This window comes from Gossypium raimondii, chromosome 13 (genome assembly GCF_025698545.1).
Source record: "Gossypium raimondii isolate GPD5lz chromosome 13, ASM2569854v1, whole genome shotgun sequence".
NCBI lineage: Eukaryota > Viridiplantae > Streptophyta > Magnoliopsida > Malvales > Malvaceae > Gossypium > Gossypium raimondii.
The window spans coordinates 28,413,498-28,437,585 of NC_068577.1; the positions used below are offsets into that span (position 1 = coordinate 28,413,498).

General features: G+C 33.0%; 2 protein-coding genes and 1 long non-coding RNA gene across 10 annotated transcripts; all 3 read right to left on the bottom strand.

Moving 5' to 3' along the window:
* Positions 1–268: 268 nt before the first annotated feature.
* Positions 269–8,200, bottom strand: LOC105783524 (S-sulfo-L-cysteine synthase (O-acetyl-L-serine-dependent), chloroplastic). Of its 5 annotated transcripts, none has more exons than XR_001130102.2 (11): positions 7,865–8,200; positions 6,745–6,854; positions 6,428–6,485; positions 6,001–6,264; positions 5,759–5,896; positions 5,416–5,467; positions 5,265–5,314; positions 4,259–4,318; positions 3,919–3,999; positions 2,722–2,886; positions 269–634 (listed from the first exon to the last, which is right to left on the bottom strand). XR_001130102.2 is itself a non-coding variant. In XM_012609026.2 (10 exons), exons 1-10 carry the CDS (start codon positions 8,144–8,146, stop codon positions 2,797–2,799), a joined length of 1,185 nt encoding a protein of 394 aa, XP_012464480.1. In that variant the 5' UTR covers positions 8,147–8,200; the 3' UTR covers positions 1,911–2,796. The 5 variants fall into 5 exon arrangements, 1 of the variants encoding a protein (XP_012464480.1); XR_008192799.1 differs by having other exon boundaries at positions 6,745–6,874; positions 7,865–8,008; XR_001130104.2 differs by lacking the exon at positions 269–634 and adding an exon at positions 1,911–2,542.
* Positions 8,201–16,226: 8,026 nt separating this feature from the next.
* LOC105784397 (probable lysophospholipase BODYGUARD 4) lies at positions 16,227–18,530 on the bottom strand. 4 transcript variants are annotated; one of them, XM_052627213.1, is made up of 5 exons: positions 17,998–18,530; positions 17,718–17,891; positions 17,551–17,597; positions 17,127–17,329; positions 16,227–16,715 (listed from the first exon to the last, which is right to left on the bottom strand). In XM_052627213.1, exons 1-5 carry the CDS (start codon positions 18,443–18,445, stop codon positions 16,394–16,396), a joined length of 1,194 nt encoding a protein of 397 aa, XP_052483173.1. In that variant the 5' UTR covers positions 18,446–18,530; the 3' UTR covers positions 16,227–16,393. The 4 variants fall into 4 exon arrangements, with proteins under 4 accessions (XP_052483173.1, XP_012465730.1, XP_012465732.1 ...); XM_012610276.2 differs by having other exon boundaries at positions 17,551–17,891; XM_012610278.2 differs by lacking the exon at positions 17,718–17,891 and having other exon boundaries at positions 17,998–18,529.
* Positions 18,531–21,305: 2,775 nt separating this feature from the next.
* LOC105781966 (uncharacterized) lies at positions 21,306–22,854 on the bottom strand. The gene is made up of 2 exons (XR_001129664.2): positions 22,653–22,854; positions 21,306–21,562 (listed from the first exon to the last, which is right to left on the bottom strand). It is a non-coding gene; the product is annotated as an uncharacterized LOC105781966 (long non-coding RNA).
* Positions 22,855–24,088: the final 1,234 nt, after the last annotated feature.

The window sequence follows — 24,088 nt, forward strand, 5'->3', positions numbered from 1 at the left end:
ATTGTGATTCACCAAGCTCTAAAAAACTTTTCATATACATTAGCTAACATTAACGGCATACCAAGACATACGTTCACAATTTAAACAATGTATATACTATATAAAATGAAGAAAAATCAGTTCCAAAAGCGAAGTTTCAATAACTTTCTAGCATTTGAACATTTATTAATAACTTCCATTTTTGAAGTACCTCAAGTAACATGGAAAAAGCATTTGAGCACGTGAGTGTCCAATTGAACTTCCAAAACAATCAGAAAACAACGGTGCATAGTGTTAACAATGACAATACCCGTAGCACATATCAACACAACTTGATCATTCGTACATCAAATATGGAAAGAGCAACAATGATAATACTCCCGGATGCTACAATATGCTGGCTATACCTGAAGGATTCTCCTACATGTTTTACTGGGTTGTTTAATACATAATGTGCATTCCAAACAAATATAGATTTCAGGTTATCAAAATAAAATGATATAACAAGGAGCGTTAGCAACATGCTAGTAATTTTAACTAAGGTATACAGTAACTCGAAACATAGAAATCACAAACCGAGGTCTGCTTGATCACTCGTCGAAGGTCACCTTGCTCTTCACCTTAGATGATTCTCCAATCTCATTTGCTTCAAAAACTGAATTCATCACACCAATTAAAAATTAATCAATATAAATTAAATAAAACTGAATTGATGAGCAGGAAAACAACCCCAAAACTTGCTGCCAATCCGAAATCTACCCAAATCCATTTCGAAATCGTTTCGAACGATGGAAAGATGATTTTGATTACTTCAAAACTTCATTACCAATCTAATAACACCATTAAACTCGAAAAGTCACTTTGGAAATCGAATTTCTACTCTAAGCTTAGAATTTCTTGCAATGGGGTTGAAGGGAAATTTGATTTTTGCTTTCGCCAAATTGAATCGATTGGTAGATGGAAGAAAGAATCGAAAATCTTTTTTTTTTTCTTTGATTCAAAAGGATTTTAGGTAAGAGATGAACTATGGGTTTTTCTTTGTTTTGGATGAAGAACGACGCAATGAGAAGTGAAGAGTGTTACTTTTGGCTGAAATTTTAAACCGAGGGCTATTTGCTATTAGCATCATAAAAGCTTTTAGTTTTACTCTTATTTTCAAATATTCAAACTAAAACACTCCAATTTGCCTTTTCCGTAATTAAAATCCCAACTACAAAAATTCCAAGAATAACTAATGGCTTAAAGATTAAATTTCAGATATCAAATTCGTGTCTCATAAATTAACCTTCAATAAACATTGCAGTATTTTAATTTTTTCCAAAGTTCGATACTACAAATTTTGAGACATTACATCGGGTCTGAAATTCCCCCTTACAAGCCTCATTAAACCACTCCTTTTGTGGCAAATAAGGCTACCAAAGCAACTACTTCCCAACCAACAATAAAATTCGAAGCACAGTTGCATCTTAAGTGTTATAACAGATAGTATGGGCCGAAAGAGCAAATAATAAAGCCCATGAAAAAAATCTAGTCCACATGAACGAATAATAAGCAATTATTGATTAAAAGATCATTCCATTAAACCAAACAGAAGCATACTAATATAATTCTATTCCATTCCATTCTATCCAACCAAACAGTTAAATTACTGATTACAACTCTATTCCATTACAGCGAACTAAATATAGTGTAATAATTTTGGATATGATGATAGATGAGCTCGGCACGAAAATAATAATAATTATTAAACATCAACATTATGTAAATATAAGAACATGCCAAAATATGTATATAATAAATTAACTACAGCAAATCAAGCATTTGCTAAGATGGCAAAATAAACCCTGAAAATCTGTTTCTATAATAATCTGATTTTAATCATAATTATTCAATCACATGTACTTATAAGCTCAAAAAGAAAACTGCTAAAGTTGATATAATTAAACATTTTATTAATAATTATGATCTAAAAATATAATACAAACAGGATACATGTACATGGATTGCTTGGTCTTCTCAAATCGCATTGGCAAATTTGTACAAACTACAGTTTCCAGTGGACATCTACCTCTACGCAGAAATGTTTTTCATCTGGGAATTCCGTAATCAGCATTTCCTAGACTCGTATTGAACAGATAACTTGTCCCACTACATAATACTATACCAAAAACATCTGAAACTAGGATGACTCCTTTCGACATATTACATACATATATTATGAGAAGTTTCAACCAAGAATGGGAATGCAACAAGACACAATGTGGAAGACCGATATATAATAATGCCAGAGTTTTTGTAGTGCATTAAGTAAAACATTTGCCTGTCTGTAAATCTGAATATTTCCAATGAAAGCAATCACACAAATTTTTCCAAGTAATTTATGGTATAGGTTCTCAGAAACGAGAAGCTGATTTATGATTTTTCAAACATCAATCAGTCTGACATACTTAACAGGATTACTAAATTTGCATTTTCAAATTGACTCGTTAGCTCCAAGATCATCATGAAATTGTATAATCCAGAAGGCAGCAGCATGAGTATGCACCATGTATGACAAAGCATTCTGATTACCAGCACAATAACATGGTCGACGGTTGACCAGGAAGTTAAATTATCAAGAAAAATCTAGTAGGAACTCCTGTGTTTTTATGAAAAATTGCACCTAGAAAACAATAGATAAAGATAAAAGGAACAGGAGTTGATCATCGAATACAGATCGAAAAGTTAATAAAGGTTATTTACCTGTCGAGTAGTTTTGATTTGAAACAAGTGAGAATTGAATGCCATGGTAGATTGTATCTCCAGTACAGATCTATACTATCTTGCTTCCATTTGTTGAACCTCTTCATGTATAGAACGAAAAAGAACTGTCGGAATATACCTCTCACCAAAACTTGGAAATATAACCTACATCATTACAAACAATTAAAAGATATCTTAAAAAAAGTGCCCAAGTTGAAAGAAGAGCTTAGGTTGGAAGCATATTTTGATCAGCCACTGAAATCGGAAATGGATACAATGTTTCACTTTTCCTGCTTTCCTTCTAAGGAGCTTTAACATGATTGCTATATTGCTCAGACTCCAGTATGAGTGTCAAATATAGAATGCGTCAAACACGAGTATTTTCAATTTTTTCTAAGCTTTTACTTCAAGAGAATTGAAGAATCCAAGCAACGTAGCTTAATCGTGTGCTTGACCATCATGGTGAAGGTGCTGGGAGCAGTCAGTAAACAAATGAATGTGAAATTTAAGGTTTAGACCAACAATTTTATTGATCTACCTTCATATGAAATCAAATAGGCAGTCGCAATAGATTGAACGATAACAATACCATGTTCCAAACCTTTCTGTTTCTCAGTCCACAGCAATGGCATATGAGGCTATCAAGTAAGCACCAAAACTTTTTCTAGTTTTGAAACACTCACCTTGTTTGAAAGTATGATGCCCTAACAGTGTTATGTGAGTTTCCCAAATCTTGTACTGGTTGACAATCCCCCAATACTTTTGGGTCCAAAATACCTAACGCTTATCTTACTTGGAGTAAGGTACGAGTCTCTAATACAAATATGTGTTGACCACGGGTATGTTCAAATTTCGAAGTGTTTCCATGTGTTTGGAGGGAGGGCAACATCCATGTCCAAATAAGCATGGAATATAAGTGGTAAGACATGCATACTTCAAGAAGAATAAAGCATTGAAGCAACATAGACTAATGCAACTATAATTATGTCAATTCTAAAGAAACCACACATGAATCAGCGATATGAAGTACTCCTGATACTCTTTATTCTGAATAACCTTTACCTAGCTGTCAAAGATTTTTTCTTAATAGAATTTCAATCAACCAATTCTTTCAAATTCAGAGCAAGATATGTACATCAGCAAACGGTTTCAGCTGCTACCTGAGTCACTAAGAAAATTTAAAGAAAATTTTCTCACCACGATAAGTTTTCCTGCATTCTCAGGCCTTTTTGCCAAGCTAATTGCAGCTGCTGCTGCAGCTCCAGATGAAATGCCAACCTAAGAAAAAAATTTAAAAACAAAACAATCAATTAGCAAAATTGGCTGGTTTTGAACACTGTATTTAATGTAAATTATAAGATCAAACTGAATTTTGTCTCCTTTCATAATTGACAAATAGGTGAGAAAAGTTTTTCGGTTGAAACTAAAGAAGATAATCTCTATTTCAACAGCAAAAAAGCTTTAAGCTGAATAGATGGCTTTTCATGTGACGAAATACTATTAAAAGAGTCTACACTAAAATATAGTTGCATATTACCAGCAGCCCTTCCTCCAGTGCTAATTTCCTTGCCATATCAACTGCTTCATCATTGCTGACCTACATTTTTATGACAACAAAATCAATATCTAAAATTCATCTAACATTGTAACTCGACAAAACCATGTGCTAAGAAACCAGTAGGAACCAAACACAATGGATCAAGTCACTCAAATGTAATATTATTCAGGAAGCTCGTGCATACAACGCAATCCAGAAAACCAGAATACAGTAGATACTCTCAAAAGGATAAGCAGAATCTTTATGGACCAATACATCCAGATCATCTCAAACAACATATCGCTTTAGGTGGAGATGCCACTAAAAATAAGATTATAACCAAGCTAGAAATATATATTGCCTTACAAAGAGGAAGGAAAAGTACAGAGGATATTAGATGTAGATCGTTTGATACGTGATATTGAGACAATGACCACCTCCCTGCCTTTCTGGTTAAACTGCTCAAAAGTTAATCTGTGATGTAATGTCAAGATGCCTAGTATACACTTGCAACACATCCACAAGTAAACAGTATTAATCATTGGTTAAGAAACTAGCATTTTCGATAAATAAAAAAAGGACCTCTCATTTTCTTTCAAGTTGATTGGTTGGTATGCTCCAGCTCTTATGTGCTGCTCTTTCACTCTAAGAAATTTTTTATTTATTGGATTTTCAAACTCCTCTAACAACTCATATATAGTCTAGCAAAAGACACCGCTTCCGAGTTATAAGATGAAAACTATTTGGCATATCTTGTTCAGAGGTCAGTCAGACTAGTCATTAGAAGAATGATTAAGAGAGCTATGCAGTGAAATGATGAACACCTTATATACTTGGAGTGAAAAAAAACGTCAAACAACTGACTGAGAAGAACATGACATAACTGCAATAGTGGTTTCTATAAAACAAATTTAGCAAAAAACAGAATGTCTAAAGAATTCCAGTGACATTCCTCTACATTCAGATAAGACAAGAAGTGAAAAATAGAGGGAAAGACGATCTTCACCTTGACAACTTCATCAAGCAATTTAACATCTAGGATGCTTGGCACATAACCTGAAGAAAAATCATTTATGATATTAGAAGCAAAGCCTAACAAATCCATCGAGAGAAACAGGCAAGAAAAATTTATGTACTGAAAATAAAAAGATTTTGACCTGGGTTTTCTCCAGAAACTATACTCCTCTCAGCAGGTTCAACACCGACAACCTGAGTAAGCAATAACATTTCATGAAGAAAACAGACACATTTAATCCACGAGAAGATGAAAATATTGAGATGGATGCAACACAATACACATTAACTATTGCCAAATGGATACTATTGCTACTATTAAAAGAAAAAGGGGAAACACAATAATGTTATATTTTGGACATATCACCCCTTAGATAAATAAAAAAATCCCTAACAGGTAACAGTTACAAGCTTGAGATATTCCAAAGAGAAGTTAAGCTGTCAAACTGAAACAAACTTCATTACAGGCTTAAATAGCAAAGAGACCTTAATTTCTTTGTTCTTCATTTTCAAGTACTGTCCAGTGCCTGTAACAGTACCACCGGTTCCAATTCCAGCAACAAATATGTCAACATTACCCAAAGTGTCCTCCCATATTTCTGGTCCTGTAGTTTCGAAATGAATCTGCAGTTCATGCATGAGTATATTCATATCACCATCTCTGAATAATATATCAAGAATATTAACATTTAGCCATTTAGGTGAACTGTTAGAACAACATTAATTACCTTTGTATTAGCCATATTATCAAATTGTTGAAGCATGAAAGCATTTGGAGTGTTAAGCACAATTTCTTCGGCTTTATCGACAGCTCCTTTCAAGCCCTTTTCTGGGTCTGTCAGAACAATCTCTGCTCCAAACGCACGTAAAAGGATTCTCCTTTCAAGGTTTATAGAAGCAGGCATAGTTACTATAAGCTTGTATCCCTTAGTTGCTGCAACAAAAGCAATTCCAAGTCCTGTATTTCCACTTGTCGGTTCCACTAATATGGTCTGCGATAGATATAGCCCACAAAAATTATACATGTAATTATTCCAAAGAGAAGGTAGTTTCCAATATGAAAACATGTCTAAGACTCTGAGCCCTAGAATTCTCAAAAGTCAAAGGCATATTTGCTGATGACTTCTTTCACTAGAAATAAAGAGAATGGCTAACCTTCCTGGGAGAAATTGCTCCACTATCTTCAGCCTCACATACCATACTAAGACCAATCCTAAAACATTCAACCATTGAAAAAAAAAGGAAAAAAAAAGGTCAACTTTTAACATATTTCCAATAAACATACATGAAAACCGCTAAGAACTTGCACAATATAGGACATGTGTAGGTCATCTGTAACTTCTGAGAGTCTCCAGCTCTAATGATGACTTGAAGCACAATCAAACAGACTATTCATGCCCCAGAGTAGCATAAAAAAAGATGTCCAATGCATATGGGATAATTGTGGACTTCACAATAGAAAGAATATGTACCTGTCTTTGACACTCCGACAAGGTTCCATGGATTCAAGTTTTGCAGCAATGTTTGCCACGCATCCGTCTGTTACCTTGTTGAGATATATCATAGGAGTACGCCCAATCAACTATATCAATTTTGTCACAACTGCTCAAAATCAGTAAAGGTTTGACGCATAAGCAAAACATTACTATCAAAAGTAAACAAACTAATGCTTTTCAAGCAACACCTACACAGCAAGACATAATCAATCTAGAAGACTATGGATAAATTTTTTTTACTAGAAATGGCATTACAACATTCTGAAATGTTAAGTGGTATGTCATAAAGTTAACATGACCACATTTTATTGAATCATTCTATTCTTTAGCTCAAAATGTAATCACTATCAACTGCAAGAGATTAAAGAAGCAACAAAAAGGGAAAATAAGAAGAACTACTCTCCTGGTTAAGAAAACTGTCTCCATAATTATAAAAATTAAGGTGGTGTTTCTCCAGAACCAATAAATGACTAAATCCATATTATAGGGTCTAGACCTATGTTACTAAGACTCGGCTGTGAATTGTAAGAGTCGGAAATGGGTATATGCCTGACATGACTGTACTCAAAATTTTCTGGTTTCTAGATGGTTATCTTCAAATTGTTCATGCTTCCAGGTCTTTGGAGGATCATATCTCCATATTCAAGAAAATGAATATTTCAGCAACATAAGTCACACTAACATAATCAATCTCTCAAGTAAATTAAATAGAAGAAACAAGTAACAAAAAGAAAATCAACATTCTAGAGAAGTATATATACTACACTCTTAAACAAGAAAATCAACATTCTAGAGCAGTATATACAATACACTCTTAAACAACAGTAACCACTTCTTAACCACCCCCCCTCCCCCCCCCCCCCCAAGACCCCTTCAAATATTATCCTATAGAAGAGAAGGCAAAGAAACTTGAACAGTAAATAGAATAAAATGCTATTAACCCACAAAAATCACTTCTCATTTCTCCCATTTCAAGGAAAATACAAAGAAAACCAATAAAATTCTTAGCCTCAAAAAGACAAAAACAAAACAGCAACTTGAAAAAAAAAACCTATTACTTCATTGAAGGGGAAATTGGTATTAAAAAAACTAGAACCTGGGTTACATCCTCAGCAATATTAACAGCTTCAAATCCCTCTACTTGTTCTTGTTCTTGTTCTTCTTCATCTTCTTCTTCTTCTTCTTCTTCTTCTTCTTCGACTATTAAAGAAGAAGCTCTTCTTGTTGCAGCAAAGGAGGCACTTTTTACAATTAACATAGGTTTATCATAGAATGAAAAGTTCAATGAAGCATTAAACGGTGGAAAACTGTACTGTTTAGGTATACAAAGAAAGGGTTTTGGAGGAGGGAGATGTAGCAGAGAAGATGATAGTGACATTTTCGTTCTCCGTAGAGGTTTTCCTGAGGTTTTAGATTGGCTCTTCGCTTTTATAGACCCACCCTTATCTTTCCTTTTCTCTTTTTTTTTTTTGTTTTTTGTAATAAATTATTGGTAAGGCCTAATTTCCCTGAATAATGAAACTTTTATATTTTTTAGAATAATAATGAAAGTTTTAATTGAATAATATTTTTGCTTAATTTTTCGGATAGACCACAAACACGTTAGTGACGTACTCTGTTCGGTTGGATTCCGTTTTAGAGAGGAATTAAATTATTTTTAATTTTGAAATTAAAATTGTATTGAATAAAATTGAGATATTCAAAATTGATAAATGTTGGACGGTTTTAATAAATTGAGATTTTGTTGGAAAAGAAATCTATATCAGTTCAAAAACTTAATATTATAATTATTAATTTTTATAGCAATTCTAGATTCATTTATACATTTATAAAGTAAATTAAATATTTAAACTAATATCATAATCATCCAACCATTAAAAAATCATTTTAAGTTAATTATTAAGTTGATAAATCATTCATATACCTAATGTTTTGTTGTCTCATTTCATTAAATTAATTTAATTAGTGCTTGCTTTAATTTGTTATAACTAAGTCATTGCAATATGTCATATAATCAATTAAATTTATAATTATTATATATATAATTGACAACTTATGAATAATTATCTTTTTATAAATAAAATATTATAAAGTTTAATAAACTATTTTTCTTAAATTAAAATTATGCTTAATTATTATATTTAAAATATCCACTTTCTCTAATATAAAACTACATTTTTAGTATTTTTTATGAAATACTGTTATAACTTTAATTTTTGAAAGATATTATCTAATTTTTAATAGTAATAATAACAATAATAAGGTTAAATGAATTAGTCCATATGGATATTGAAATAGTCAATTTATTATTCTTGTAAGATTGTTCCTTTAAATAATTTTTTTCTCATTCAATTTGATTTGAATAAAATGGGTTTCATGCGGAAAATCGAACTCAAATCGAATTATGCGGTTTGGGTGATAACATCAACCCGACATCGAATTAAATAGTACAATACCTGAACCTAACATAATACATCATTTTTAGATTTTCTCAATTTCTTTGCTTATCCCTATGGGTTTATTTATACATAATATTTTGTGTTAAATCAAATTTTATTTTATTAATAAATTTTATAAATAATAATATCATAAATAAATGTAAAAGCTATTGTATCTCACAATTTTCTATTATTACGATTATAAATTATTGCTTTAACAATTAAAATTTAATTTTAATTGATTAATTATATTGTAAAGGTTCATTTTTTATAGGTTTGTAAAATCATATTCTAATCAAAGTACAATAGAAGTAATACAGTAAGGTTAAAACAACTTATTCTAATCAAATATCAAATAAAGGAAGTAAACTTTTATACGGATTCCACTTATGCAGCCTGCACCGTACCACGGGGGTCGAATTGCAACCCAGTCCAGTATTTTGCTTATTAGGGATCTGCGATTGATTGCAACCTTCACCCTCGTAGATCCCCCTATCTTGCCACTTATATTTTATTTTAACAGGAATTTGGGTCACACAACTATAACAAAAAAAAACTACATATAATGCTATTAATATACTTGAAAAATAAATAAAGGAAAAATGTATGACAAATTGATAAACATTTTCTTTGTTATTATGAAGTGAGAAGTAGACTTTAGAAAAAATATGATAAAATGTATAAATACCTCTTAATATGATTCTCGTTACAAAAATATATGAAGTTATGGTGAAATATAAGACTTGATGATTTTGACCATGTGAAAAATCATAAATTGCTTTTGATATGAATTTGATACATGTTTGTATATGAAAGATTAAGAATACCTTTGGGGTGATCAGTGAGTAATATATATATTTGAATATGTAGTTCATGTAAACTTAGTAGATATGTTAAGATACTATTGACATGTTAATTAGGGTCATAATTGCATTTGGTATGGGGTTTGATCTATTATGTGATTCCCTCAATTGAGCATTCTTTGCAGACCATCGGGTATACAAATTCACTTCGAAGACCTTCTTGGTGTTTAAAGGCTTTGCACTATATATCTTTTGGGGACCTTTGGCATTATTGTTGTTAACCAAGTTCATTATCGGGTAATCTGATGGTGTAACACCCCTTACCCGAGACCGTTGCCAGAATCGAGCACGAAGCGTTACCTAACTTAACTTACTAATTCGGAGCATAAAAATTTGCTTTTAAAATTAATTCGCTCACGTTCAATCAATATGTCCCTAAAAAGGATCCTCGAGACCCTAAAACATGCAATGAAAACGGTTCAAGTCCAAACCGGGAACATTAAAAATTTTCCAAATACTTAAACAAATTAAAATAATTTATTTCACTGTTCACAATAAAACTATCAAACTGCACAACAGTCACTAAATTAATTATAACTCGAGTTACGAAATTCTAAATTTAAATCCGTAAATTTTATATAAAACTAGACTCACATAACTTCTTACCATAAAAATTTCAGAATTTTTTGTCCAACCAATTAGTACAGTTTATTCATTAAAGTTTCCCCTATTTCACTGGTCGACAGCTCTGACCTCTCTTCACTAAAAATTAATTATCTCTTTGTACAGAATTCAAATGATGTTCCCATTTGTTTCTATTGAAAATAGACTCATTGATAAATTTAAGCATGTAAATTAAAAACCATAATTATTTTTTTAAAATTTTTAGTGATTTTCCAAACTCAGAACAGGAAACTTCAGAAACCATTTTGACCCTGTCACACTAAAATTCAAATATCTCATAATATAAAATTCCTTTGCCTGCACTGTTTCTTTCATATGAAATTATACTCAATAAGATTTAATTCTATATCTCATTCACTCTCTAATTCCATTTCTACTAATTTTGGTGATTTTTCAAAATCACGTCATTGCTGCTGTACAAAAACTGTAGCTAATTGTTATCGAATATGTTCATGTCATTCTTTAGCCATAACATAATGACATACACACAAAATGACTAAGTCCCTATACATGCCATAACTTAAAACGTTTGTCAATGAAAATACCTAATTGGTAACTTGATCATTGCTAGTGTGAAGCGATCTCCCACGACTTCCAACCCGAGCTTGTTTGATAAGACTCTGGAACAAAGGAAACGAAATAGGTAACCTTATAAAGCTTAGTAAGTTCATATGTAAAATAACAATCATTAGTAATGAATTTAGATTATTACTAAGTGATACGAGTCACAAAGGCCTTAGATGCATACACAAAAGAACGAGAAAATCAAGATTCACTTTCTTGTTTTTAAGAAAATCAAGAAACCGAATCTTGGCCCAATTTTGCTGTTTGGAGCGATTTCAAGAATCAAGAAAATCAAGATTTCAAATCTTGGAAATCTTGGTCCAAGAAACCGAATCTTGCAACCAAAACGCATTGGATCTCCGCCACGAGCATCAACGACTCAATTTCGGTAGGAGATGGATCACAAGCCCAAATTCTTGAAGGCGAGGCCCAATAAGCAAATTCCAGCCCAATCAAGAAATTCATACATACTTAGTTGAAATCAGGCCAAAATGTCAAAGGGCCCATTTTGTAAACATTTTAATTGTTAATTTAAATTTTTAGGCTCTAGGAATATGACATGTTAAATTCGGCCCAAAACAGCCCATTTAAAGTGTTTGGCCGAAATTCTCTTATTATTTTATTAATTAGGGTTAATTTTTAAGTTTTCTAATAAGATTAGGATTAGTTTGTGGCCTATATAAGTGATGGCCGGCCACCCCTTGTACACATTATTCAATACATTAAAATTTCAGTTTTGATAAAGTGCAGAATTTTCTTTGGGGTTTTCTCCAAGAATTCTCTCTTGAGTTTTCTTTAGAAGTTGTTTTAGCAATTTTGTGATTGTGGGAGTCATCTTCAATCTTCTTCTTGCCGTTGATATTCTTTGGAGGGGAGATTAGAGCCGTTTGAAGGGATTTGTGAAATCTTTCGGGATTTCAAGGATTCTTAGGACTTTTCTTTAATTCTTGCTGTTCAATTTATTTTCTTTAATTCTGCTTGTGCCGATTCTTCTTCTAATTCTTTTGCTGTTCTTGTTTGTGTTTCAGCCTTGATTAAACTCCAAGAACTCTTCGTTTAATTCGATCTCTTGTTGGCAGCTCCTAAATCGATTCAAGATTTCCCCAATTTCTAGGGTTTTGCCGATTGCTATTTCCACTTGTTGGGTGAATTTCGGCTGCTGGAATTTGGGCATTCTTGGCCGAATCAATTTGTTGGCCGATTTGCATTCTTTCTATACTTCCAATTTCGTTTGAGTCATCTATTTTATTTCTTTGTTTCTTGCTGCTCTTTTAATTGAATTTGGGGATTTAAATTCAAATCTGATTCGGTTTAATCTTAATCTTTGTTTGTGTTTTCAGATCTGTTCGTCTAGGGCCTTTCATAGGAGTTTCTCGTGTCTTGGCAACTCGATCTTGGTCTGCGCGCAACCCTATATCACTAAGCTTTCATAATTTGCATAAATAACGCTAAGTTCATACTTTCCCATCTTACTCATTGGTAACCTTACCAAAAGCTCAGAATAAAAAAAAGAAAGCACCTTACTTAATAGCTTGCTTACGTACCTGCAACATCTCATTTAACACATTAATACTCTTTCATAATATAGGCATATTGCATATCATGTCACAAAGCGTTATAAGTATAACTGAAAACTTATCACTTACTTAATACTTGAATATACTCATTAAAATACTTTTAATATCATCAACTTATAACCTCAATATTATTAAGCCTTATGTACATATGTACTCTTTCCTCATGATCTTATCATCTCTCTGAATTATTCTTTGGATTACTCAAGTACCTTTCCTTTTGAAACTTACCATTGTCATGTCTTGACATGGTCTTACGTGGTATCATTGCCTTATGAACTCACCAATGCCATGCCTTGGAATGGTTTTACATGGGATGTTTCCTGTACTACCAATGCCATATCCCAGATATGATCTTACATGGGAGTTCTCATATCGATGCCCATGCCATGCCCCAAACATGGTCTTACGGGGGACCTCTCATCTTGGTGCCAACGCCATGTCCCAAACATGGTCTTACATGGGACCTCTCATCTTGGTGCAAACGCCATGTCCCAGACATGGTCCTACATGGGACCTCTCATCTCGGTGCCAACGCCATGTCCCAGACATGGTCTTACATGGGACCTCTCATCTCGTGTTGACATGGATCAACCATGGTACTTTTCCGTCAATTCTTTATTAATTGCCATGTTATAAACATGGACTTTTCCGTCAATTCTTCCTTAATTGCCATGTTATAAACATGGACCTTGAGATATCAATGCCTTGACAAATCATAGCTGAAACATACTTGCTCAAATTCTCAAGGTCAGTCACATAACTCAATAATAATAATAATAATAGCAACAATTGCATTATAATAAAATGCTACTCAACTTACATACTTACATTCTCAATCTCATCATATCCTCAGTTTATCTTACTCTCCTCAAATTAAGTTATTTATTACTTTCTTGATCTTATACAAAGCCACTTACAACTATGGTCTTATATGTAAACTTATTCGAATTCTCATTTTTAATGTCGAATCATTATCGAACATTTCTCAACTATTATCATTATATTCAAAAATCAATACTAAAGCATTTATAACTAATATATCAATTTAGCATTCAAACATGCTTAATTAAATGCATATTAAACACATGAACTTACCTCGATACCAAAACGACCACTTGATCAACTTTCCCGATTTTCAATTTTTCTCCCATTCTAGGTCCAAATCTCGTTTTCTGGGATCTAAAACATCATATTTCACTTATTTAATCAATTTACTAATCATTTTGGACCTAAAACATATTTTGACAAAATTTACATTTTTGCCCCTAAACTTTTGCATAATTACGATTTTCCCATGGGCTCGGAAATTAAACTTTATTCCTTTTTCTTATGTTTTATGACATGCTGAACATTTTTCCCTTCTATGGAAACATCAAATTCTTGCTCTAACATGCACTTATGAACAATAATAATTTTTACCGATTATGTCGTTTCACTCGTTTTCACTGAAATCGCTTAGCAAAAATCGTTTAACATAATTCTAAGCTTCATATTCTATAATGAAACATCAAAATACACACTTTTCATCTATGGGTAATTTTCCAAATATAAACCCTAGCTCAAATTAATGGTAGAATTAACTTAAGCGAGTTACCGAGATTCTAAAACTGTAAAGAACATGAAAAACGGGGCTAGAACGAACTTACTATGAAGCTTGGAAGATGAAAAAACCCTAGCCATGGTGTTCCCTTGCTACATTCGGCCATGGAGAAAAGAAATAAAGAAGATGATAGCTTATTTCATGTTATTTTGTCTTTATTCATTAATTAAGGCATTTTACCAAAATGCCCTTAAATACCTTACTTACTAACCATGTCTATTTGTGTCCATCAAACTTTAATGATCTAATTACTATTTAAGGACCTCTACCTTAAACCCTCATTTCAATTAAGTACTTGATGAACTAGAATACATATTTTGCAACTTTTACATATAAGCCCTAATAGACAAATTAAACATGCAATTTATAAAATTTCTTATCAGTAGTATAACACATGCATTCAATCAATCGGTAAATCATGATAATTCATCGTAATAAACTTTTCTATTTCGAATTTGTGATTTCACAACCACTGTTTCATTTAGGCCCTATTTCGGGATGTTACAGATGGTGACAGAGCTAAGATTCTATTATTTGTGTTTAATCATAGTTATCTATCTTTGGTAGTTTTTGGTACTACTAGTTTAGCGATGTTTTACGTTTGTATCTCTTTTCCATTGGGCTTCTCATGATGACCACAACATGCAATTGTTAGAACGATGGAAAGTGGTGATTCCAAAGGCCATTTCCATTTTTTTTTATTTGGTGTCCTTTCTTATTTGTACTTGTTGATACAAGATACAATAAGGGAGGAAAAGAAGGAGGAGAAAAGAGGAGAAAGTGGTGGCATTGCGGAGGTAAGTTCACTTAAAGAGGCGAAGAGCTGGAACAAGGATAAGAAGATAGGCTAACTATTACAGAAGATGATTGCTCAGAGTAACTTTAAGGTGCTTGAGAGTCAATCATTTCTTCATCGTTGGTAAGGATGTTTATAGGGGAGGTCCTCTTGTCCATTAATGTGATATGGAAAATCATTATGGAGGGAATTATCCTCATTTACTACATGAAGGAAATGCACCGTGGAGCTTTGTTATGCATTTAACCAATATAAGGTTGTTACACTCAAGTGTTGTTCACAAAGATTCAGGGGATTGTTCACACTTGAGAAGTGTTCACACCTAAAAAGCGGATGCCTTGTCATCTTGTAGAGAACAAAGGGTAAGGAGTCTCCTTATCGCAACGAATGGTCAAAAGCATGAACTTAACCTTTCGCTCCCAAGCAGGTGGTCAAGAGAAGCACTTTCTTAGTCATAGTCAACAAGGAGTCAGCACTACCTGTACTGCTGACACGTGTCCCTATGACGAAAGGTTAACATTATTTAATTGTTGTTGCTTAAGGGTTGTGTTATAATCCTAGTTTGTTATCCCACTAACTTTTACATAGTATTGTCACTTTGAATATTAATGAAATTGGTTTTTCATCTTCATTTGGTGATAAATATATTACACTGACTCAATCAGTTTAATTAATCTATGCATTTTTTTAAGAGTTTACAAGTACAATATAATTAAAGTACAATTACTAATACATGTTCGAGTAACTATAATGTAGAATTAAACAAATACTAGCATAACAAACTAAAAATAAAAATAATTGAACTAAAACCGATCCACCAAACTAAAATTCAAACAATGACAATAAAGTTGATGTTTTTTTTGCTTTTTTTTTTAACATTGCTTGTATGAACTAAATTGCACTTTTTACTGTAATATAAGGACTACCTCTATGGTTGAACCAAATATTGAATATACTCATGACTGGTGCATATTATATTCAACACTCACTTTCAAGTTGGGATAACTTAATTAATATCAACATTTGTACCTTCAAAAATAAAAATAGCCCCGTTTCTCTCTGGTGAATAGCTTTCTAATGAAAAAAAGAGAGCAAGATTTGTGGTACAACCTTTGGCTAACAATTATCAAACAGGAGGGAATCAGCTTTTAAATGGAACAGTTCTATGAGGATGCCCATATATGTTCTAAACTCTTGGCAAATTCCCTCACTCTACCTAAAATAACAGATGTATGATCAACATTTTCAATCATGTTAAGTTCAACTAACTCTGGGAATTTCATCTTCATGTTATTGCTGCAGTCCAATGGGACTTCCATGTCATGATCACCATGGATGATGCAAACCTTTACTGACCTTGATTTATTCAAAATTTCCAGATATTTATCCATCAACTTTGCTGCCCCACATATCACATTGTGCATGTTATGCCATGCTGAATGATGGGTGTGCCTTGTCAAGTCCACTTCCATGAAATTCAGTTCCCTGGAAATATAGTAAAACGTGGACGAACTTGTCATCTTAGTGGAAATTTTTTATTCCAAAATATAGAAAGAAATTGCAGATGTTAAAAGCATATGTTTGTATATGATATAGTTTGGAAATGGAAAGGAATTGCAAATACTGGAATACAAATCTCGAACTTATGGAATGCTATCTGCTAAGGGTGAGTACATAAACTAATTGAACCAAGTCCCAAGTTCTAGTTAGATAATATAAAAATGAGTTGCAGAAGCCATAATTAAAATCCCGGACCTGCCGTCCGAATGTTACCATTTAAAACTAACTGGGTATTCTCTAGTTTATGACATAGAATGCATATAAATACAAATATAGTAAATTTGTAGGCATGTTTATTTTATTGTGAATACGAGTAAGGAATGATTATATTGTTACCTTCGAAGTGTGAATAGCTTAAGAATCATCTCCCATATCCGATGATTACGACAAAACAGGACACAAAAACATCTTCCAACATGCTCATACCATGACATCACAGATTTACCAAATGCTAATGGCGGCCACAGTGTCTTTCCAGCGAATGTGTTAAGCGCCATTAATGAAGTTGTTGCTCCATCTTTTGCACAAGGCAAGTATGGCTAAATGTAGAAGCACAGTAGATTAGAAAAAAGATTGAACAGAGAGAAGTAAGAAAAAGGTAGGTTAAAGTTTAAGAAACACACAAATTTCAAACGGTTCAAGTATGGCTACACTCGATCAAACTCAAATCGAATTTTAAATTTCAATTTAACTTACAACTAGAATTGTTGTGGACTCAATTAGGCCAAAAAGAAAATTAAGGTAAATGTTACCTACTTACAGGTGCAACAAGAGTGACTGATTTGACGAACTTGGGGTATTTAGCAGCTAAGGCCAAAGCAATTAAGCAACCCATGGAATGAGCCACCAAATGGAAAGAATTCAAGTGAAATGGTGAGATCACAGATTTGTCAATCCTTTCAACATGATCAAGCAATGTATACATACAGTCATTTGGCTTTGGACTTCTTCCGAATCCCAAAAGATCAACGGCAAAAAGCCTGTAATGATCCTTTACAGATTCAGATAGATTGTTGAAAATTGTTTCTGTCCAAAATGAAGAAGAAGAAAGGAAGCCATGCAAAAATATCACATTTTCAGCTGCCTCATCTCCTCTTCCTACTTTCAAGCGAAAATATGTTGGTATCAAAATCAACTACTGCAATAGCAAATGCCTCTGAGTGAGAAAATAAATAACTAAATAAAACAAATCTGCCTAAAAAGCTACCTTGAGGAAGATTTTTCACAACAACATGAAGCTTCTGATCATATTCTTTCTTCATCCATGAAACACAAGACTGGCATCCACAATCAGACCATCGATTCACCATCAAGCCTTCATTGACGCTACCATCTCTATCATCCTTTTTCTTTCTATATATTCTCCATTTTCTTGCAAAACCAAGAAACCCCATATTCCTCAACATATATTTCCTCCCATACAAACTCTCTGATAACATCTCAGTTTCCTTATTCTCTCCATTTTTGTCTCCGGCTTTTCCACAATAACAGGGAGTGCAGGCATTACCTTCGAAGAACTCATCGACTAACTTGAAAACCACACAAAGTACAGCGTCGAGGAAGTCTAGGAAAAGAAAGACGACACAAGTAATGGAATCGAAGAGTGTTCTTCCACTCTTCCTTGTCCATTTTCCTGCTAAATTTTCAGCAGACATTAATGGAAATGGAAGGAAACTGGTATAAACAGAAAGAGAAGAAAAAAGAACTTTGTGGACAGTTTGAGATTGGGCAGGAATGTATAAAATAATACTATAAATACGAAAGCGTGTAAATATGAGAGTGGTCCTAAAATATAAGTTGAAAAATCAAGATTTTGGATTGCATCGAGATAAGATGAATGTCGAGGTAACTGCCAGAAAATGGACTTTTTTATTTCTAGAATAAAGTATTGGAACCTTTCTTGTAGGGGGTTCAAGGAATTTGAATATGTTCTCATTACTATTATCGGGGAATATTACATAAATCTCTTGGAAAAAGTATTTATATATAATAATCATTATGATTTGAAAAATAATAAAGGTAAATTATAAAATAATTATTTATATTTATTTAAATTTACATTTTAATTCTCAATATTTCAATTGTTAGCATTTTATTATTAATTTATTTATTTATAATTTGATCATGTTATCCGCACTTAAATGTGTAACAAAAATCACGTTAAAAGTTGAACTACTTAATTTTTCAGTTTTATTGTGAGCCACCATTAGTTATTTTTTTCCGGGAAAAATACCAAAAAAAAGCCTTATTTTTTTAAAATTTATCGACATGAGTCCGATATTTTATTATTTACCGGAATGAGCCATTTTTCCCGAAATCGTGTCCACGTCAGCACGATGTCGGGGGACGTGTCAGCAAATCGCGTCCACGTCAGCGCGATTTGCTTACGTGGACACAAATCGTGCCTACGAGGACGCGATTTGCTGACACATCCCCTGACATCGTGCTGACGTGGACGCGATTTTGGGAAAAATGACCCATTCCGGTAAATAATAAAATACCGGGCCTATTTCGGTAAATTTTAAAAAAATAGGGCTTTTATGTGTAATTTGCCTTTTTTTTTTGGTATTTTGCCCCTAATAATACATATTAATGTATTACTGTAATATGTAGCTCAAATTATGTATTGTAGTTAATATTCATAATATTGTAGCTCAAATTGTCAATCCGTCTATACTATTGTACTAATAATATATATTAATGTAATATTGAAGAGTTAATTGATTAAAAAATAAATGCAACAAGTACAAAAAGATTCAAAATTATTACTAACAAGATTTGAACCAAGGTACTAAGGAAAAGAACAAGCATCTTAACCAACTAAGCTAAACTAATTAAGCGACATATTATAAAAATCTGTTATTATCTTAATTATATTACTTACGTTCTAACGATTTATCGGACCTATTCCATACACGTGTTAAATCAAAATAATAATACAACAATTACGTAAAAAATCCGTGTTTACTTCAAATAAATAAGGAAAATAATGATTTGAATGTTTCAAAATTCAATTTTAAACCGAAAATCAAAATTTAGAGGTAAAAGGATCTTTTTCGATTTAAAATCATGACAAATCGCCTTCGCGATTTGTCAACGTAGATCTCGAAAATTTATTCGAAATAAAAAAAATCGTCTCAATCGGACAACCGAGCCAAAAGTTATGGCCTTTCAAAGTTTTCCAAGCTAAAAAACATAAACTGTTCATGAATTATTGCTTCCACGTCAGCAAATCGCGCTTACGTGGACGCGATTTGTTGCCATGTAAGTAATCGCGCTGACGTGGACGCAATTTGCTGACATATCCCTTGACATCGCGTTGACGTGGACGCGTTTTCGGGGAAAATGGCCCATTCCGGTAAATAATAAAATAACAGGCCCATTTCGGTAAATTTTAAAAAAATAGGGCTTTTATGTGTAATTTACCCATTTTTTCCTTGTTTCCCTTATTTATTTATTTTTCTTTCTCCCACATTCTTATTTTTTTCCTTTTTTCTTTCTTTCTTATCACTTTCCCTTCTTTCTCTCTTTATTTTTCTCTTTTTCCTCTTCATCTTCCTCACTCAACCTAACATGCAACACAGTCAAGATAGCTTTATCAAACATTAGCTTAGGAAGAAACAAAGTTCTGTGAAACAAGGCAGAAAATGATTTGCCTTGAGAATGTTTTCTAGGATGGCAGAAGGGCCTTTAGATGAGAAATACACAATAATAGTAGGTGTCAGTTTATAATTTGTCGATGTTGTCGTAGGCAAGATGTAACACCCCAAATTCGGCCGGAAAGGTCCGACCCGAATCCGGCGTGCCACATTAGCCACTAAAGTGACTCTCCGTTAACTCCTAACCTAACCTCCAACACACCACTTATACATAGCACACGAACATAATATTAATCTTTAACAACGCAGCGGAAAGTCATACATTTAGAAAACACAAGGGTTCGCATGATAAAATAAATCAGAATACCTAATCATGTGAAACAATATTTCCATACACTTAGAAATATTTACAAGCTCATATTACATTTAAGAACTTCATATAACATTCAGACATAGGTCGCATACCTTATTATCACAAGAGATCGCAGACCAACACACAAACATAGGTTTACAGTTTAATATAGGCTTGCATAAAAACACCTGTTCACAAGATTTAGCAGATGGCATATAGTAATTTTGAATCTTAAGTTTAAAAAACATTAACAATTCGCTTAATATTTAAATAGCTCATACATCATAGCTTTACTAAATAACATGCTTCACAAACAAGGAAAAACGTGCATACAAAATATTATAATATTTAAACAAGGTTCGTATAATTTCATAGGTTCACAGACACACAAAGGTTCATAAAGCTAAGGGTGCGCACGTAACTTTGCTAAACAACTTAAGGTTTCACATGTAATAAAATTAACATAATAGGGGTACACAAGTGAATATAGTTCGTAGTAAACAATGTTTCACATGTAAATAATGTATCATTATAAGGGTACGCTAGTAATCAACAAAGTAGACATGCATGATAACATCAATTTATTAATTATCAAATAGAAGGAAAAATCCATATCATGGCTCACAGAAATAGAGTAAACTTAATAACATAGCATAGTGTACTTTTATACATAAGAAAATTATTTGATAATCAAATTAACACTATAACTATCGTTCAAAACAGCATAACATAAACCCATTGCCCATCTCTATGGTTCACCCTATCAGTCAGATGCCTCATCAAATCATCGACATCGCTTATGCCATCCGCGATCTACTTACCTGAGAAGTAAGATAGGAGGGGGTGAGTTCAGGGAGAATTTAGTGAAATAATCGAAAACCATTAGATATGTGTTCAAACAATATTTGAAACAATGGAAAACTTTAGTTTGAAAATATTTTGTGTACTAGGTTCGTAGGTGAGAATGCGAGACCTAGTTCGCATCTGAAAACATATTTTGTGAAAATAGTTTAAAAGCAATGTTTACAAATCTTTTCTTTCGAAAACTTGCTTTAAAAAAGGTTTCGCATTAAAATCATGCGAGGCCATATTTAAAAAAAAACAAATATGAGTTTATAATAGAGCCTTGAGACCAGCTCTCACATATTAGAAATTATGAACAGAGTCGGCCTAAGGTTGTACAACTGGTTCTTCAAACAGAAGACATGTCTCATCGAATAAGATATATCCAACCTAGCTCGCAAGGAGCACATAGAATGAGACATATAAAAAATCTTACAAATCACATGCTCTCAAGGAGCACGCAGAGTAAAGCTCACAAAAGCTTATGTTCTCAAAGGAACATGCAGAGTGAAACTTATCACAAAACTCACAAAAGCCCATGCTCTCGAGGAGCACGCAGAGTGAGGCTCACAAAAGCTCATGTTCTCAAAGGAACACGCAGAGTGAGACTTAACATGGGTGAGTACTCACGCGTTTGGTATACCAATCGGAAGGCTCACTAAAGAGCTCACAGAATAGAAAGCTTGCACTAAGGCAAAGCTAAATAGAGAGCTTATCACAAAGAGAACTTAGTAGAGAGCTCGCATAAAGCAGAGCTAAAACATTTGCTTATAAAAAGCTTGCACATTAAGTTGCTTTAAAACACAATTTAAAACCATTTAAAAAAATATTCTTATAATCAAAGGCTCATATAGGAGTTTGCATAAAACTGTGCTTTAAAATCCTCTTTCCAAAATCGTGTTTTGAAAGCAAAGTTTCGTAGCTTAAAATAGAACTTTCAGAAAACTTACTCTTAGGTTTCAAAAACAAAGTTTCTTTTAGAAAAACCATAGCCATTAGCAAACATAATCAGAATACTATTGAAAACCCATAGTAGTTCACATAATCGAATAATTTTGGACCACTCACCGGAAAATAAAGAAACTTAAACAATTTTGGCTTTGCCTTTGTCCTTGCTAGAAGATGGTTTGGTTGGTTCGTAACAAATAAATAGATTACTAACAGAGCATACAGATATCACACACGCAAGCGAACCTAGATTTTGGGACGATCAACTTAAACAAGGTAGAGACTTACTCGGATTGCTATGAATAGAACTTAGAATAGAGACTTTAATGGAAGAATTTTCAATGAAGAATTCATAGAATTAAGGGTCATATTTATAGACTTAAGAGTTCTAGATATCTTTGGATACCCTATCTAACTTAGAAAAGTTATTTCTTTCACGTAAAGTATTCCTAGATACACTAAATCACTTTTTCCTAATTTGATTATGATTGCATCTTTGACCGGCGAACCCTGTTCGCACCTTGACTGGCTAACCCAATTGGCAACTTGCCTGGTGAACACAGTTCATCTCACAGACTAGCAAACCCTAGCTCGCCTAACACGTTAGCGAACCTGCCTCGCAGTGGAACTAGCTAACCCTTTATCATTTCATTTGGCGTACATTACTGCTTGAAAACCCCTTTGCTAAAAATTTTTTGATGAACACCCAGCTCGCCTGAATCTTGGAAAACCCCCAATTTGCTTAACTTTTGATGATCTCAATTTACTGGAACACTAGTGAACCTTAACTTCGTATAGCTAATACTTCTGACCCTAATCTAGGGATGTGACACAAGATGCAACTGGATTTCTACAAATCTTGAAACAGACAAATGGTAAGTATTTTGAAACATTGAATTCAATTCAGACTTGAGTTTCATTTGAGATGAGTAGTTGTATTACATTGTTGAGTTGATGTAGGAGAGAACCTTAGCACTATCTTTTGAATTGATCACTGTCATTGAAAATGTACTGAAATCGAATGTCACCCATCTTAATTCATCTTTTGTCTGTATGATTCTTCCAACTAAAGAAAACCCCCAAAAATAAAAAATACAATTTTTAATTTCTTAATAACAAGATTTTAAAAGCATAAATTTTGTAACATGCTTGGATATCTAAAAAAAGTGGCACTTAGGTTTCTTCGACTTTTACAACTAAAGATAAACAGGCCATAATAACTAATTCACTCATACATAACTTGTCTTGTTAAAATTTCAATCTTGAAATGAACCTATCAAAGTAATTCACAACAACAACAACCATGGTCAGAGCATTATTGTACTTTGACCTTGAAAAGCTACCCCAAAGCTTTTCTGCGAGCTAAAATTGGAAACTTGTTCAAGTTAACATCAATGAATCCATGGTAGGTTTGTTTCTCTTTATACATTAAAGTAAACAACTCATTGTTTGTTCAAAGAACAAGTCATTGTCAATGAAAAATGAAGGTAAAAATGTCTCTGTTTTCACTGTTTTAACCAAAATTTCACTTCCATGATATGAAGGGAAATCCTTAA

Excerpts from the sequence above, each read along its gene's own strand:
- LOC105783524 (XM_012609026.2), bottom strand. The coding sequence starts at position 8,146 with ATGTCACTATCATCTTCTCTGCTACATCTCCCTCCTCCAAAACCCTTT. Across the intron at positions 6,855-7,864 it reads TTGCTGAGGATGTAACCCAG|TTGATTGGGCGTACTCCTAT; the intron begins GTTCTAGTTTTT and ends AAATTGATATAG. Across the intron at positions 4,000-4,258 it reads CACTGGAGGAAGGGCTGCTG|GTTGGCATTTCATCTGGAGC; the intron begins GTAATATGCAAC and ends TTTTTTTCTTAG.
- LOC105784397 (XM_012610276.2), bottom strand. The coding sequence starts at position 18,445 with ATGTCTGCTGAAAATTTAGCAGGAAAATGGACAAGGAAGAGTGGAAGA. Across the intron at positions 17,892-17,997 it reads TGTGAAAAATCTTCCTCAAG|TAGGAAGAGGAGATGAGGCA; the intron begins GTAGCTTTTTAG and ends TTCGCTTGAAAG. Across the intron at positions 16,716-17,126 it reads AAGCTATTCACACTTCGAAG|GGAACTGAATTTCATGGAAG; the intron begins GTAACAATATAA and ends CTATATTTCCAG.